An 18,439-nucleotide genomic window follows, 5' to 3' on the forward strand; every position below is an offset into this window, starting at 1 on the left:
TTTGAACGCCCACATTGCCAAACTAATCTCGTTAGAGATGATGCCCTATCAGTTGGTGGAAAGCGCAGCTTTCCGTGAACTCATGGCCTATGCGGTACCACGCTATGACCTACCCAGTCGCTACTTCTTCTCTCGCACAGCCATCCCAGCTCTCCACTATCATGTGAAAGACCGTATTGTCCATGCACTCAAGCAGTCAGTGAGTGGAAAGGTGCACCTCACAACTGATGCATGGTTCAGTCGGCATGTCCAGGGCCGTTACATGTCCATCACTGCGCACTGGGTTAATGTGGTGGATGCAGGATCCACAGAGGACAGCGGTGGTGGGACAGTGCTGCCTAGCCCACGTTATAGGAAACAGTTGGCTGTAGGCATTCGACCCTCCTCCTCCTCCTCCAGAAGCGAAAGCTCGTCCACAGAGCGCAGTCGTACGAGCACTCCATCTGCAGCTGCCACTGTTGCACACAAGGTGTCCCCCTATCGAGCAGCTAGTGGAAAGCGTCAGCAGGCTGTGTTGCAGATGATGTGTTTGGGCGACAGACACACCGCCGAGGTGCTGGCCGAGTACTTGAAGCGACAAACTGAGTCATGGCTGGGCAGTGTACATCTTGAGGCAGGTAAGGTAGTTAGTGATAACGGCCGTAATTTTGTGGCAGCCATAGCCCTTTCAAAACTCAGCCACATACCTTGCTTGGCTCACACCTTGAACCTGGTGGTGCAGTGCTTCCTCAATAATTATCCTGAGTTAACAGCCCTGCTCCAGAAGGTGCGAAGACTGTGCGCGCACATCCGCCTTTTGCCTGCACACTCCATTCGTATGCAGAAGCTGCAGCGATTGCTCCACCTTCCCAACCACCGCCTCATTATCGACATTGCAACAAGGTGGAACTCCACCCTGCACATGGTTGAGCGGCTGTGCGAGCAGAGGCAGGCCATAATGCATTTGTGGGAGGATACACGGCCAGGCACTTTGAGAGCAGATATGGAGTTGACAGGTGTGCAGTGGTCGAAGCTGAAAGACCTCTGTAAAGTCCTTCAGTGTTTTGAGGAATGCACACGGCTGGTAAGCGCAGACGACGCCATCCTAAGCATGAGCATCCCACTTATGCGTCTGCTCATGCAAACTTTGACGCACCTTAAGGAGCAGGCGTCTGCAGCCAATGTTGACGAGGAGGAAGAGGTGGAGGGAATCCTTGATGACATTCAGCCATTGTCTGCTCAGGGACCTCTCCTGGACGAGGTGGAGGAAGAAGAGGAGGAGGAGGATGATGATGGGGATGATTACTTAGGGGAGGAGGATGCATCTCGTGGGGCAAGTGAAAATGTTGGCGTGGCAAGGTCTGGTACAGGGTTTGTGCGTGACTGGAGGGATGTGGATTTGCCAGAAAGTGCTCCTCCACCCAGCACTCGCAGTGCATCATTGACATCGGGAACATTGGCCCACATGTCAGATTATGCCTTGCAGATCCTAAAAAGGGACCCACGCATTGCCAAAATGATGAACGATGACGACTACTGGTTGCCCAGCATCCTGGATCCACGCTATAAAGGCAAATTTCAAAACATCATGCCACAGGAGAACCTTGACCTAATATTGGCTAATAAACAAGCAACTCTTTTGCTTGAGGCATTCCCAGCACACAGCAGCGTTGATGGTTCTCACACGAGCTGTACGGGCCGGGGGCAGCTTGGCAGAGGTGTTCGTGGTGCACACAGCAGAAGTGGCGTTGGAGACATGGGTTTCATGACAATGTTGTGGACTGATTTTTCACGGACCGCTCACCCAACTGGTAATACTGCATCGATGGAAAGTGACAGGAGACAGCAGTTGTCAACTATGGTTAACAACTACTTTTCCTCCCATATCGATGTTCTCCTGCACAGGTCATTCCCCTTTGACTATTGGGCCGTTAAACTGGACACCTTGCCTGAATTGGCACAATATGCCTTACAGGAGCTCGCTTGCCCAGCTGCAAGTGTGCTATCGGAAAGAGTCTTCAGTGCTGCTGGATCAATCCTGACAGAAAAAAGGACCCGTCTGTCAACCCAAAATGTGGATGATCTAACCTTCATTAAAATGAACCATGCATGGGTTTCCAAGGATTTTGTCCCACCTTCCCTTGATGACACATAGGTTGCCAGAAAAATGGCTTGCTTTGGTCCTCCTCCTATTCCGCGAACTTGACCTATTTCGCCTTTTGCAGCAGCTGAATGACCCACATCTACATATGCCACTTTGTAAACCTCCCTAAGTGGGCGGCCCCCCCCATGGCCGGGGTCACCACCTAGCGCACAAAACCGTGCAAGTGCCGTTGCCCTGGACAGGTGGGTAGGCCGACTCTTGGGCGCGAGCACTGGCATAGGGTCCCTCATAGTGCAATCAAGTGTCTCTGACAGTGGTGGTGCACACCCGCCGTCAGACACACCGCCGTACTATGAGGGGCCCAGTGCCAGTACCGACGCCCACGAGTGTGCCCCCCCTTGCTTGGGCAGGGCCCCAGCATTTGCAATGTTTACCTCTCCCTGCTCCTCCGCTGTGTAGTCTGGGCTGTCAAATCCTTCACTGGGACTGCCACTACAAATTGATTGAACTGAAAGATGATGGTTAAGTTGTAGCTATGCCCTGTCCTGCTGGCCATGCTCTAGCTCCAGATGATCAGTAGCTTCCATTTCTTATGGACGTCGACTCACAATTACATGCAGTGGTGGTTTATCATCAGCTTTCTTAGTTTTCCTACTCACAAATGTGTGACATTCCGGCGCACATTTCAAAATGTGCCCTCTCATGCCAATCAAATAGAATCGCCTACGGCCTGTGGCTTCTGTCTTTTGCACTCCAAAGTTATGTGACAGATCATGATAGCCAGTGAGCACCATGTTTACATCGCTCCCTGTGTTAGAAATTGGATTGAGATGAGTAACAGTGATGGAATCAACGGAAGTGCGATACAGCAAGACTTTATTCACAAAAAAATGTTTTCACTGTCTCAACACACAAATTAATTGAGGTCAGCATCGCCTATGAGAATTGTGATGGAAGTTTTTCCCGTGAATAATAATTCCTAGATTTCTGCAATCAATAGCCTTTATGTCACTAATTGTATGCTTTTCATTTCCTATTGCGGAGAGGCTGGACTGTATTACTGAGACAGAAATATATATGAAGATTTAAAAATAATACTAAAAGTATATAGTTGTGTACGCCTCAAATGCATTTCCTTTTTTCCACTTTTTAGATTGCTGTGTAATCCATACTGAGAACACAGAGATTTTACATGTTTAAACTATGCTATATATACCTGCTATCCAGTGATAAAGTACCCTTTCTCAACTTTGTACAATCTGGTCAAATCCATACTGGGCCTGAGAACATCTGAGTCTGCCTCCTGATCTATAGACATATATTTTTAATGTGTATACTAGGCTACATATATACGTGTTATCCGGTGAAACTGTACCCTTTATCAACTTTCTACAATGTTGTTGAATCCATACTGGGCCTGAAAACGGCTGCTGAGCTGTTAAGCAAGCTACAGCACCTGTGGTTTGGACACGTAATTTTTTCAGGAATGACGGTTAGGCCTAACTCCGGAATAGCGGTTGACCTGAACTTACTGGGAAATCATCGTTCGCGGGGAATAATCTGAATCCCAGATCCCCATCACTAATGGAGTTCAGCAGGTTTCTGCACCTGTAAGCGACAAAAGCTGGTCCGTTCAGTGTAGCGTGCATGCAGCCCCGGACATGTACTGGAATGCTAGACCTGTTATTGCTCGATCCCACGTGCCACAGCCTCGCGTATCCCTCTAGTAAGCTTGACGCGTACCGCAGGGCCATGCCGGAGTCTCGGTTGTTAACGGAATAAAGCTGAGAAATCGCTAGCACAACTACAAACGGACATACCACACCACACACAGAATCGACAAAGCTTGCAATCTGTCCATCTTTTCTGTAGCTTGTATGGTAGTGGTTTCCCTGGTGCAGTCCAATTAAGCCACAGGCTCCACTCCTGGTGGTGCCCTTTTGGACATTCCTTTAAGGTTCAGCTTTGCAATCATACTGCCCCTGGAAACCAAAAACGTTGCCTTCAGGGACGCTGTTTGGAGGTTCGTGGGAATAACGCCGCCCGATCAGCAGTTGGCATATGGGTCGCCCTCCCAGGACTGTGGGGTACTCGGTACCGGGCCGGTGTCAGTGGGATGTGTCACAGCAGCGGTGACCCGGACGGTGGCCCTGGGCGCCCATGTAAATGGCGTGGTATAATGGTAAAGAGTTTATATAGATAGTTTGACGCCACCTGTGGTGTTCAGCAACATAGATGTTAGGCCGACGCTGCATACAGATCCTCTGGGACTGATGGTGTTGTGCAGCAAAGATGGTGACGCTCCCCACAGGTGGAGCTGGAGTCCCAGGGAAGTGTAGATGTAGTGATGGGGGAAAGGCACAGGTGGTGTAGGTGCTGGTACCCAGAGGTAGCGGTGCTGGAATAACTGTAGGACACCAGAGCGTGCAGTTCCAAAGCTTTACTCACAGTCTGCAGGTTACACAGATGCCTGCCTCCGTGCTGTGTCCTCCGGTCAGGACCTCTGCCAACCTCCGGGACCAGAATGGAAAGCTCCCTTCCAACACTCCGCCAACATGTACCTTCCTGAACGTCTCCTTTCTAGCGCTTGTGGGGGAAGCACTCACAGGACTGTGGTTCACTGAAACGCCTCCTGTCTAACAGATGTTCCTCAGACTTTACTTGTATGGCAGACAGCTGTAGCCTTTTCCTTCTGCCTCGCATACGTCGATGCTGGGGCCTCCGAGCCTTAGTTGGGTACAGAGCATTTATAGCTGCTACTTCCCCCGGTTTCTGCTGCAGGAACATCAGTATCCCTACAAACTCGGAGACCGGAATCCGGACCATGCGCTCCAGCTAGGAGTGAGCCTTAACTCTGCTGATCCTCCAGCTCCCCTTCTCACGTCCACACACTTCCCCTTCCCTGCACAGAGTGCCCTAACTTACCTCCTCCCGACCACAGAGAGCAGCTCCTCAGCAGTCAGGTTCAGAGGTCTCCCTGCTGGCATGGAGTGGGAAATGTGTTGTGTGTTGGTTTCACTGCTAGAGAGATCCTTCGTTGCTCCCAAGCTTGACAACACACTCCCTAGGAGGAAGGCAATGCCACAGTGGCGACCGTACTCTTGGGGACGCCACAAGTGCACTGAGGCCCAGCCACTGCTGGATGATGCTGCTGGTACATTGACCCAGACCACTACATTCCCCTCGCACTCTACACAGCCAGAATCTGACCCAGAGGAAACTCAGGTTCCCCTTCCCGCATACTATACCACCTTACACGGTGACAAAGAGGAAGGTGCAGATGAAAGTGCAGGTTCCTTGAGCAGGTGGGGGGGCATACTCATGGGCGATGGCACTGGCACAGAGCACCGCATAGTACGCAAAAGTGTCTCTGCCGGTGGGAGGGCCTAAATAGCCAAGTGCAGTGAGATGGAAGATGGGGACGACAAGGAGTTCAGAGTAGTGCAGGGATTCCCTAGCAAGGAGACTTATGTAATTGTTTTCAATGTTGGGACAGCAATTTTTGGGGAGCACTATACTCTGGTGAATGATATATGGGGCCCACCATACACTGGAGCATTCCAAAGGTGGACATCAGACACTGGAGCAGCATTTACAGGGCCCATTATACACTAGAGCAGTAGAAATGGGGCCCATTATATATGGAGCATTATTTGGGCCCATAAGACAGTGGAGCTTCATCCATTGGGACCAACATATACTGTAGCATTATGTGGAGTTCATCATATACGGTTTGAAACATTATATGGGAATAATGATTCCGTATGGAGAAATATATGGGCCTCATTACTCTGTATATCGCACTACGCGCTGGCCATAATACTGTATGGAGTTATATGCTGTCCGTTTTCGTAGGTATTGGAGAATTTAAAATGGATATCAGTCATGAGATGTAAGAAGTCAAGTATTTTTCATTGTACTATACTGCTATTTCTCTGCCGTATCGGAGCATCATGAGTTGTGGTATGTGTTAAAGGGGCGCTCTTTGGCCCTGGCCCAACGAAAACCTGGAGCCAGCCCTCCCCCCCACAACTGTAGCCAAATAACCCCCATTTTTCAGTGCGTAACTTGTATTATGAAGTTAATTAAGGTTGACAAGCTTCAGTAACAAGAATTTATGCTTTTGGCATTCAAATGGGCACTGTTGGTATGTTTCCTGTCCTCCTCTCACTGCCGACTTTAATTCTCCATTGACTTACATTGGGTTTTGGGCTTCGGGACGACACCGACTTTTCCCTATAGTCGGCCGATTTTGCTCGACTCGACTGTTGGAAAAGTCGGGTTTCATGAAACGAAACTCGACCCTAAAAAACCAAAAGTCGCTCAACACTACTGGCAATCATTTCATTCAACTCCTGCACTGACGATCCATCTTGCATGTGTTCACTCTATTCTATGTCAGCAAGCATTTCATTCAACTCCTTTGCTATAATTCATCTGTTACATTATTCCCAGTATTTACTGTTGTATATCCATGGGTGGGGGTCACTGTAGATGTTATCTTGGGAGGGGTGCTATAGCATAGAGATGGAATCAGGACTAGCGTCTTTGATCATCTATTCCACACCAAGATGTGTTGAGCAGCTCTTGCTAATTTATAACAAACAGCTCCCACAATCGCTCTCTCTTGTCCCTGTATTGGGGCCTATAAATTTAGAAACATTCTGTGGGGTGCACGCATTCAGCAAAGAATCACATTACCTAAGCATCAAGCAAAAGCGGTTATTCCATGGTAGTTATTCAGGGCAGGAGTCAGGTAACCCACACTTGGCTCTCCCCTTTAACCATGTGCTTTATTTCTATCCTCCTGTGTTCACTTGCCATCCACATTCACTGCCCTATCCCCCCTCCATCATGACTCATACACATCAGCCCCTCTAAACTTCCCTCTCCCATGTACAGCTCCCATGCACTTAATCATAGAATCGTAGAGTTGGAAGGGACCTCCTGGGCCATCTGGTCCAGCCCCCTGCTCAAAGCAGGATTCACTAAATCATCCCAGTCAGATGTCTGTCCAGCCTCTGTTTGAAGACTTCCATTGAAGGAGAACTCACCACTTCTCATGGCAGCCTGTTCCACTCATTGATCACTCTAACTGTCAAAAAGTTTTTTCTAATATCTAATCTGTGTCTCCTCCCATTCAGTTTCATCCCATTGCTCTAGTCTTTCTGTGTGCAAATGAGAATAAAGATGATCCTTCTACAATGTGACAGCCCTTTAGATATTTGTAGACAGCTATTAAGTCTCCTCTCAGTCTTCTCTTTTGCAAACTAAACATTCCCAAATCCTGCAACCTTTCCTCATAAGACAGGGTTTGCAGACCAGTCACCATTCTGGTCACTCTTTTCTGAACTTGCTCCAGTTTGTTGATGTCTTTTTTAAAATGTGGTGCCCAAAACTGGACACAATATTCCAGATGAGGTCTGACCAAAGAGGAGTAGAGGGCAATAATGACTTCACGTGATCTAGACTGTATGCTTCTGTTAATACATCCTAGAATTGCATTTGCCTTTTTGCTGCTGCATCACACTGTTGACTCATATTCAGTCTGTGATCTATTAGTATACCCAAGTCTTTTTCACATGTGCTGTGGCTTAGCCCTATTCCTCCCATTCTGTATATGCTTTTTCATTTTTATTGCCCAGATGTAGTACTTTGCATTTTTCCCTGTTAAAAACCATTCTGTTAGTTGCTGCCCACTGCTCCAGTTTATTTATATCTTTTTGAATCCTCTCTCTCTCTTCTCTAGTATTAGCTATCCCTCCTAGATTTGTGTCATCAGCAAATTTCATCAGTTTACCCTCAATTCCTTCATCTAAATCGTTGATGAAGATGTTGAACAATACAGGGCCCAGGACAGAGCCCCACTTGAGACATTCTTCCAACTGGATGTGCAGCCATTTACGGCCACTCTTTGGGTCCGATCACTAAGCCAGTTATGAATCCACCTAACAGTTGCCTTGTCCATTCCATACTTAGTCATTTTTCAATAAGGATTGTATGAGATACTTTGTCAAATGCTTTGCTGAAGTCAAGATATACTATATCTACAGCATTTCCTTGATCCACCCAATCAGTGATTCCGTCATAGAAGGAAATTAAGTTAGTCTGACATGACTTATTAGTTACAAACCCATGCTGACTCTGTTTAATCACTTCATTCTTATCCAGGTACTGACATACATGTTGTTTAATAATTTGTTCAAAGATCTTTCCTGGTATAGAAGTCAGACTCACCGGCCTATAGTTGCCTGGGTCCACCTTCTTCCCCTTTTTGAAGATAGGAACAACATTTGCTCTTCTCCAGTCTAATGGGACTTCTCCTGTTCTCCAAGAATTTTCAAAGATTATGGAGAGGGGTTCAAAAATGTCTTCTGCTATCTCCTTTATTACTCTGGGGTGTAATTCATCTGGACCTGGAGACTTGAATTCATTTAGGTTAGCTAAGTGTTTCCTCACTATCTTTCTGTTTATAGATATCCTGGATTCTTCTATTCCTTTAATAGGACAGTGAAGAACAGTTGATGTTACATTTCCTTTCTGAGAGAAAACAGATGTAAAATAGGAATTTAAAAGTTCGGCCTTCTCAGCATCCTGTCTTGCCATTTCATCATTTTCATCCTTTAAAAATCCTATAGCATCTTTGACTTTTCTTTTACTTTTGACATATCCCCAAAATCCTTTATTATTGCTTTTGACATCTCTTGCAAGCCTCAATTCATTGTCAGCTTTAGCTAATCTGATTTGTGCCCTGCAGGTTCTGCAGACATCATTATATTCTTCTTTAGATATGCCTCCCTCTTTCCATTTTATAAACATTTCTTTCTTCCTTTTTAGCATGTGTTCATCCATCCTGGTTTCCTTAAATGCTTCCTATTCTTCCCTCTTTTCGGAATTGTTAACAATTGTGTTTTGAGAATTCCATTTTTCAAGATTTCCCATCCTTCCTGGACATTTTTGTCTTTAAGGATATCCAGCCATTGGATCCTTCCAATTCTCTTTCTGAATCCCTTAAAATCTGCCTTTCTGAAATCTAACCTTGACGTCTGAGTCTTCACAGGTCTTCCTCCTCTAGTTATCCAAAATTCTAAAATAGCATGGTCACTACCTCCTAGGGTTCCAGCCACTTTTACCTCCTCAGCCATTTCCTCCCTGTTTATAAGGATTAGATCCAAGGTAGCAGTTCCCCTTGTTTTCTCCCTTACCTTTTGGAAGATAAAGTTGTCAGCAAGAGAGGATAAGAATTTCCTTGACCTGTTAGTTTTGCCTAAGGGAGATTCCCAACAAATGTCTGGATAGTTGAAATCTCCCATGACAACTATGTCATATTTTTTGGAGAACTTGGCCATTTGATGCATAAGGTGTTCATCCATATCTTCAGCTTGCACAGGCGGCCTGTAGTAAATGCCTACAATCAGCGTCGGACTGGAACACCTTGGGCCCACCAGAGAAAATCATTCTTGGGGCCCACTATGTAGCTGCATAGAGTTAAATACCAGACCACCAATTATGCGGTAAAACACGCTAATATCCGGGTATAATATAAGGTTGTACATGTCTTAATTATGTAGCAGGAGTTGGGGTAGCCCCCTCATAGAATATAAAGCAGCCCCCTCACATAGTATAATGCAGCCATCTCATAGAATATAATGCAGCCATCTCATAGAATATAATACTGCCCCCCTCATAGGGTATAATACTGCCCCCCTCATAGGGAATAATGCACCCCCTCATAGGGTATAATGCACCCCCTCATAGGGTATAATACTGCCCCCCTCATAGGGTATAATACTGCCCCCCTCATAGGGAATAATGCACCCCCTCATAGGGAATAATGCACCCCCTCATAGGGTATAATGCTGCCCCCTCATAGGGTATAATACTGCCCCCCTCATAGGGTATAATACTGCCCCCCTCATAGGGAATAATGCACCCCCTCATAGGGTATAATGCTGCCTCCTCATAGGGTATAATACTGCCCCCCTCATAGGGAATAATGCTGCCCCCTCATAGGGTATAATACTGCCCCCCTCATAGGGTATAATACTGCCCCCCTCATAGGGAATAATGCTGCCCCCTCATAGGGTATAATACTGCCCCCCTCATAGGGTATAATGCACCCCCTCATAGGGAATAATGCTGCCCTCCTCATAGGGTATAATGCTGCCTCCTCATAGGGTATAATGCTGCCCCCTCATAGGGAATAATGCACCCCCTCATAGGGTATAATGCTATATAGATATACAGATATAGAGTTAGATAGAAATAGATAGAAAGATAGATGTAGAAATAGATAGATATAGAGATAGATAGTAGATAATGGATAGAAAGTAGATAATGGATAGATATAGATAGAAAGATTCATAGAGATAGATAGAGATAGATATAAAGATAGATATAGAAAGAAATATAGATAGATAGATCGATAGGTAGATAGATATAGAGATAGATAGAAAATAGATAATGGATAGATAGATAGATAGATATAGAGATAGATAGCTATAGATAGAAAGATATAGAGATAGATAGATATATAGATAGAGAAAGATAATAGATAGAGATAGATAATAGATAGAGATATACAGATATAATAATAATAATAATATAGACATATATAGATAGATATAGAGATAAATATATATAGATAGATGGCTATAAATAAAAATAGATATAGAGATATATAGAGATAGATATAGAGATAGATAGATATAGAGACAGATAGATATAGAAAGATAGATATAGAGATAGATATAGAGATAATAGCTAGATATAGAGATAGATAGATATAGAGTTAGAAAGATAGATATAGAGAGATATAGAGATAGCTAGATAGATGGATAGATAGATATAGATAATAGAGATAATAGATAGATATAGATATAGAGATAGATGGATAGATCAATAGATAGATAGATAAAGAGAGAGAGATAGAGATTGATAGATAATGAGATATAGAGATAGATATAGAGATATAGTGTTAGATAGAAAGATAGATATAGAGATAGATATGGATATAGAGATAGATATAGAGATAGATAGATATAGAGATAATATATAGATAGATATAGAGATAATATATAGATAGATATAGAGATAGATATAGAGAGAAACAGATATATATATAGAGATAGATATAGAGATAGATAGGTAGATAGATATAGAGATAATAGATATAGAGATAGATAGATATAGATATAAAGATAGATAGAGATAGAGAGAGCGGTAGATAGAGAGATAGATACAGAGATCGATAAATAGAGAGATAGAGATAAATAGATAAAGATAGATAATAAATATAGAGATAACAGATAGATATAGAGATAGGTAGATATCGATAATAGAGATAGCTAGATAGACATAATAGATAGATATAGATAGAAAGATAGATATAGAGATAGATGTAGAGATAGAAAGATAGATATAGAGATAGAGCGATAGATAGAGATAGATAGAGATAGATAGAAAGATAGCTAGATATACAGAGAGATCGATATAGAGATAGATAGATATAGAGAGAAATAGATATAGATATAGAGATAATAGATATATATAGAGATAGATAGATATAGATATAGAGAGATAGATACAGAGAAAAGATATAGAGATAAATAGATAAAGATAGATAGATATAGAGATAGAAAGATAGATATAGAGATAGAGAGATAGATATAGAGATAGATAGAGATATATAGATAGATAGCTATAGAGATATAGAGATAGATATAGAGAGAAATAGAGATAGATATAGAGATAGATAGAGATAGATATATAGATATAAAGATAGATATAGAGATAGAGCGATAGATAGCGAGAGATATAGATATAGAGATAGATAGATACAGAGAAAAGATATAGAGATAGATAACGGATAGATAAATAGATAGGTATAGAGATTGATAGATATAGATATTAGATAGAGATATATATAGATAAAGATAGATATAGATGGTAGCTAGATAGATAATAAATATAGAGATAATAGATATAGAGATAGATAGAGTAAGATAGATAGATATAGAGATAGATAGACATAATAGATAGATATAGAGATATATATAGAAAGATATAGAGATAGATAGATAGATATAGAGATAGATGTAGAGATAGAAAGATAGATATAAAGATAGAGCGATAGAGATAGATATAGATAATAGATAGAGATAGATATAGATAATAGATAGAGATAGAAAGATAGATAGATATAAGAGAGATAGAGAGAGATATATTGAGAAATAGAGATAGATAGATAGATAGATAGAGAGAGACAGATAGAGAGAGCGAGAGATATAAAAAAAAAAAAAAACAATACTCACCTCTCCTCCTCGCTCCCACGCTGATCCCGGCTTCAGTGTCAGGAGCTGCCCCCTCTGCCAGACACACAGCGGGTGCGCGATGTAGTGACGTCATCGCGCACTGGCTGTGAGCCAGGAGCAGAGAGGACTGAGGGCGGCGCCGGCCCTGATTTACAGATGCAGAGCGGCTTACTGGGCTGGGGGCGGGGCCTCTGGGGGTGGAGACCTGAAATGATATTCACTGCTTCGCAGTGAATATTCATTTCTCTTTAGCAGTGGGGACAGGGGCTCCTGCCTCCTGACACCCGCTGCTGCTCCGCTGGCAGGGGCCCCCATAGCAGCTGCATGTGCGACACACCACTGGCTGGGGGCCCCTGGAGCAGCGGGGGCCCTAGGCAACTGCTGGCCCTGTATGCCTGCAGGTGCCAGGGCCCACCAGATGCCAGGGCCCACCGGAGAATCCTCCGGTTCCCCGGTGGGCCAGTCCGACGCTGCCTACAATGGTGTCCTTTCCATTGTTCTGTCCTTGTATTCTTACCCAAACAGTTTCCACAGAACTCCCAGTCTCTGAAGCTTCAATCTCTGTACAGATATTCGCGTTTCTAACATACAATGCGACACCCCCTCCTCGTTTATCAAGTCTGTTTCTTGCAAATAAGTTGTATCCTTCTAGTCTTGTATTCCAATCATGTGTATTGTCCCACCAAGTTTCAGTGATTCCAATGACATCATATTTCTTTTCCTGTGTTAGTAGTTCCAATTTTCCTTGTTTGTTGCCCATGATTTGTGCATTAGTATAGAAACATTTTAGTTTGTGATTGTTTTCTCTTTCTCCAATATTTTTATTAATTAGATTCTTTTGTCTTTGTTCTTCCTTTCCACTTCTAATAGCAGAGTTCTCAATAGCATTTGTCAGGTGTATGGCTTTTTCTGGCCTTTTGCTTCCCTTCCCACGTTGTTCTAGTTTAAAGCTCTCCTTACAAGTGTAGCAAGGCGACTTCCAAATACTTGCTTTCCAGTCTTCGTAAGGTGCACCCCATCTCTAGCAAGTAGTCCATCGTATAGGTAATTCACTCCGTGATCCAGAAATCCAAATCGTTGCTGACGGCACCATCAACATAGCCAGTTGTTCACCTGCAGAATCTTATTCCACCTCCTTGTTCCATGGCCATCCACTGGGAGGATGGAAGAGAAGACCACCTGCGCTCCCAGTTCTTTCACTTTCTTGCCTAAGTTTTAAAAGTCACTGCAGATGGTTTTCAGGTCGTTTCTTGCTGTGTCATTTCTCCCCACCTGTATTAGCAGGAAGGGGTAGTCATCTGTAGGTCTGAAGAGTCCTGATATCCTGTAAGACACATCTTTAATTTTTGCACCTGGAAGACAGCACATTTCTCTTGAAGTTATATCCGGTCTGCAGATAGCGGCCTCTGTTCCTCTCAACAGGGAATCCCCCATGACCACCACTCTCCGTTTCTTCTTCACAACATTTTTCTTTCTCCATCCAGGAGGACTCTGAAGGTGTACAAGGTTGCTGTTTGTGGGCAAAGTCTTATCCTGATGTATTTCTTCATCGCTTTCCTGCGTGAGAGCCTAGTACTGGTTCCTGAGAAGTATGGGTGCTGACTGCCTCCTGATCCTCCTGCTTCTCTGGGTCACATGTTTCCATTCCTCTGTTTCTTCAGGTGCACTTCGAATTTCTTCTCTTTCTGTAACATGAAGAGATAATTCTGCTTTGTCAAATAACTCTTCACCTTCTTAATGATCTTCAATGAAGCTAACCTCTCTTCGAGATTTCTCCTGGTTCTCTTCCTATCTTTCTGACCGCTTCTTCAGTGTTTTGTTCACTGGCTTCACTTTATCTCCTCTTCCTCTTGCTGTCGGAGTACCTCAGGGCTCAGTCCTTGGCCCCCTTCTCTTCTCTCTCTAGACAGCCCCAATTGGACAGACCATCAGCAGATTTGGCTTTCATACCATCTTTATGCTGCTGACACACAACTATACACGTCATCCCCTGACCTTACCCCCGCTGTCCTAAAAAATGCAAATGACTGTCCGCAGTCTCCAACATCATGTCCGCTCTCTATCTGAAACTCAACCTCTCCAAAACTGAACTCCTTCTGCTCCCGCCATCTACTAACCTCCCTAAATCTAACATTTCCCTCTCCGTAGGTGGCATCATAATAACACCCCGGCAGTAGACAGCTGTCTGGGTATCATGTTTGACACCTATCTCTCCACATCCCATATACAATCTCTTGCCTGCTCTTGCCGCTTACACCTAAAGAACATCTCCAGAATCTGCCCATTTCTCACCATGGAAACAACAAAAACCCTCATTATTGCCTTGATCCACTCCCGCCTGGACTACTGCAACGCTCTATTAATTGGCCTCCCCGTTACTCGACTTTCCCCTCTCCAGTCCATACCTAATGCAGCAGCCATTGTCATCCACCTGGCTAATCAGTTCTCGGACACTCTTCGCCAATAGTTACATTGGCTACCCGTTCATTATAGGATCCAATTCAAAGTACTTGTTCTCACCCACAAAGCTCTCCACAGTGCGGCACCCTCCTTACATCACTTTCCTCATTTCTGTCTATTGGCCTAACTGACCGCTGAGCTCTGCAAGTGACTTTCAACTAACCTCTGCACTAATCCATACCTCCCACTCCCGTCTCCAAGACTTCTCCTGCGGTGCACCAATCCTCTGGAATGCTCTACCCCAAGAAATTAGGACTATCCACAATTTGCATGGTTTTAGAAGCTTCCTCAAAACGCATTTGTTCAGAGCGGCCTATCACGTTCACTAATCAAAGTCATTTTATGTGGAAGTGTGCATGTGTAACCCATTCACTATCTCCATCTATCCATGTATTCTTTGTACATTGCAGGCCCAGCCCAGCCACCATTATTAGGCATGTAAGTATTGTAGTAACTAGGCTGCCTCATACTATCTTATACTTGGGGGAGGAGGGCATTCAGCCGGACTCAGTCACACCTTCTTAGATGCCATGTTTGCTTTTGACAGCAGCAAGTGGTGAAACTGCCAGGGTTTTTGTTGCAGCCACTCCTGTGTTGTCCCTGCAGTGTATATCTATGTTCTGGGGCCCAAAAGAGTTAATTTGTAAAAAAAAAATGATTCACTTGTTCAAAAATAATATATTGTGTCTTCTGCTTTTTTGTTTGTTTTATTTTTGCAATAATTGTTGGTGCCAATTTTAATTTGAAACATTTTAATATCTGTTTTTTTTTCTGATGTTTTTCCTGGAATATAGGAAAGCCTAAGGCCAGAAATAAACCCCACAAAACACTGTACATGGAGACTTTGGGATCAGATCATCTCTGTCCACATTGTTTGTGCAAACAAAAAAAAGCTTTTATAAAAGCCTCAAACTTCTGTGCGTGAATCAGACATGAGATCTAACATGAAAAACACAAAAATTGAGCATAGTTAAAGTTGGTATACATGCAGCATATAAGCTCATGTTCACTTTGGCCATAAAACAGTGAAAAAACCTACAAGAAGCTAAATAAACAAAAACCATGCTATAACTAAATAAGTTTTAACAAAAATCACATGAAAGCCATCTCACCGTCTCCAAGATGCCCCTGATCGAGACGGTTGTACACTGTCTAATATTAAAACCTTACCATGTGTCAAAGTCGACCTTAAAGTGTGAATAAGGGCAGACAAAAGAACCAGGTCCCGACCTATGGGCACCAACCCGGGAGGCTTTTATATGTGATTTACAGCTCAAGAGGGTGAGGCCACATCCAGACATGCACAGAATGCAAAAATTCAAAGAAAAAACACACAAAAATTGAGCTGAGTGCGGGGAAGACGGGAAACCTTCATATAGACGGCCGGTGGTGATGGAGTCAGTGACGGACTCTGGCCAAATATGTTTCTAGAGCCGTAGTAGAAGATGAAGATGTCGTCCTCACCATGAAGTAGTTATTCCTCCTGTCACGTGTAATGAATATCTCCTGCAGTATTGCTAATGCCGATTCCAGTGTCGGTAATGAGACGAGAATTAGCGTTATGGAAGATGAGTCTATGAGGAACGTATTCAGCTGCCGACTCCGAGGAAGAAACTGCTTGTTGTCTGTGGCCTAAATATATAGGTTTTATTAGTAGATGTAAAGAAGGAATCTAAATACTGTAAAATAATAAATCTCCTCATATGTTTCCCTTATTACCTCCAGTAATTGTATTATTACACAGGATATTTATGATGTTACATCGGCTCATCTTCTCATTCAGGTCTCTACAATATCGGATCCTCTCAGTGAAGATCTTCTACATAAGAGAATTTTCCTGATTTACCTGTCAAGGACGGATATGGACAGAGACAAGATGGCGGAGAAGATATTACACCTCACCCTAGAGATCCTCTTCAGTCTTACTGGAGAGGTGAGAGATTCTGATGACGTCACATTACATCATTCTTATCTATGGGAATAACAGATGGACAGAACTGGAGAGGTGAGGACTCTGGAAATGTCTGTAGTGAGATTTATTAATGTCTCTCTCCATAACCAGGATTTCACAGTAGTGAAGAAGACCTCTAGTGAGCGCTGTAAGGACCCTGTGTCTGAGGGATGGGGAAGACCCCTGAGCCCAATCACAGAGCCTCCACCTCACCCCCTGTTACATGAGGACATCAATGACCAGAAGATCCTAGAACTCACCTACAAGATGACTGAGCTGCTGACTGGAGAGGTGACACTGCTGGCAATGATGGGACATTATACAGTAACACTATGAAGGGATCGGGTGGATGACGGTATCATTGTATGTGTCAGGTTCCTATAAGGTGTCAGGATGTCGCTGTCTATTTCTCCATGGAGGAGTGGGAGTATTTAGAAGGACACAAAGATCTGTACAAGGACGTCATGATGGAGGTTCCCCAGCCCCTCACATCACCTGGTAATAGACAGGAGTAAATACACACGACCTATAATTATCTGTATGTAAAGAATGAATTCAGTCCCTGTATGTGTTTCCTCCAGATCTATCCAGTAAGAGGACAACACCAGAGAGATGTCCCCGTCCTCTTCTTCTACAGGACTATAAACAAGAAGATCCCAGTGTTCCTCAGGATCATCAGGTAGATGGAGAGAAGGTGTCATGAGATCTCCCCTATGATGTGTAGATGGCTGTGAAGGTCTTGTGCTCAGTCTTGTTTTATCCACCAGTATTATATCTATATATATAATCATCTAATTCTGTCTGTTTGTCTGTCTGTCTGTAACGGAAATCCCGTGTCGCTGATTGGTCGCGGCCTAATGTGCGGATGGTAGCCTGGGTACCATAAATCTGTAAAAAGTAGAATTAAAATAAAAAATAGTCATATACTCACCTCTCGGACGGCCCCCGGACTCTTTCCATCTTCTCACCACGCGCCCGGCATCTTCTGGTCCCAGTAAAGCTTTGCGCAAAAGACCGTTGATGACGTCGCACTCTCGCGAGAGTGACATCATCTTCGGTCCTTTGCGCTAAGCCTTACTGGGACCGGAAGATGCCGGGGTAGGAGTGCGCATGAGAATTGCGCAGGTGCATAGCGCTATCCGTGCCATTTTCCTGAAGACACATTTGCAGTGGGGGGGTGAGAGTAACCATGCATACCAGGAAAGGGGGGTGACGGGACCTTGCATATCAGGAGAGAGGGGTGAGGCTGACCATACATACCAGCAAAGGGGGGTGAGGGTGACCATGCATACCAGGAAATGGGGGTGAGGGTGACCATGCATACCAGGAAAGGGGGGTGAGGGTGACCATGCATACCAGGAAAGGGGGTGAGGGTAACCATACATATCAGCAAAGGGGGGTGACGGGACCATGCATACCAGGAAAGGGGGTGAGGGGGACCATGCATAACAGGAAAGGGAGGTGAGGGTGACCATACATACCAGGAAAGGGGGGTGAGGGGACCATGCATACCAGGAAATAATAATAATAATAATAAATTTTATTTTTATAGCGCCGACATATTCCGCAGCACTTTACATTTCAGAGGGGATTTGTACAGACAATAGACATTACAGCATAACAATAATCACA

The 18,439-nt window shown here is 44.1% G+C and overlaps 2 protein-coding genes across 2 annotated transcripts in view; one reads left to right on the plus strand and one right to left on the minus strand.

The window, feature by feature from the left end:
• Positions 1-18,439, minus strand: part of LOC141047277 (uncharacterized) — a 1,035,999-nt gene that overhangs the window by 509,766 nt on the left and 507,794 nt on the right. The gene's annotated exons all lie outside the window — the stretch shown is intronic.
• LOC141047340 (uncharacterized) overlaps positions 1-18,439 on the plus strand; it is a 220,077-nt gene that overhangs the window by 65,295 nt on the left and 136,343 nt on the right. Inside the window, exons 7-10 of the mRNA XM_073542401.1 lie at positions 16,641-16,789; positions 16,919-17,098; positions 17,182-17,305; positions 17,389-17,486. Coding sequence (XP_073398502.1) covers positions 16,641-16,789; positions 16,919-17,098; positions 17,182-17,305; positions 17,389-17,486 — 551 coding nt within the window. The remainder of the gene's footprint in view (positions 1-16,640; positions 16,790-16,918; positions 17,099-17,181; positions 17,306-17,388; positions 17,487-18,439) is intronic.

The sequence above is a fragment of the Dendrobates tinctorius genome, unplaced genomic scaffold (assembly GCF_039654945.1).
Source record: "Dendrobates tinctorius isolate UK_male_01 unplaced genomic scaffold, ASM3965494v1 ptg000126l, whole genome shotgun sequence".
In the NCBI taxonomy this organism is placed as follows: Eukaryota; Metazoa; Chordata; class Amphibia; order Anura; family Dendrobatidae; genus Dendrobates; species Dendrobates tinctorius.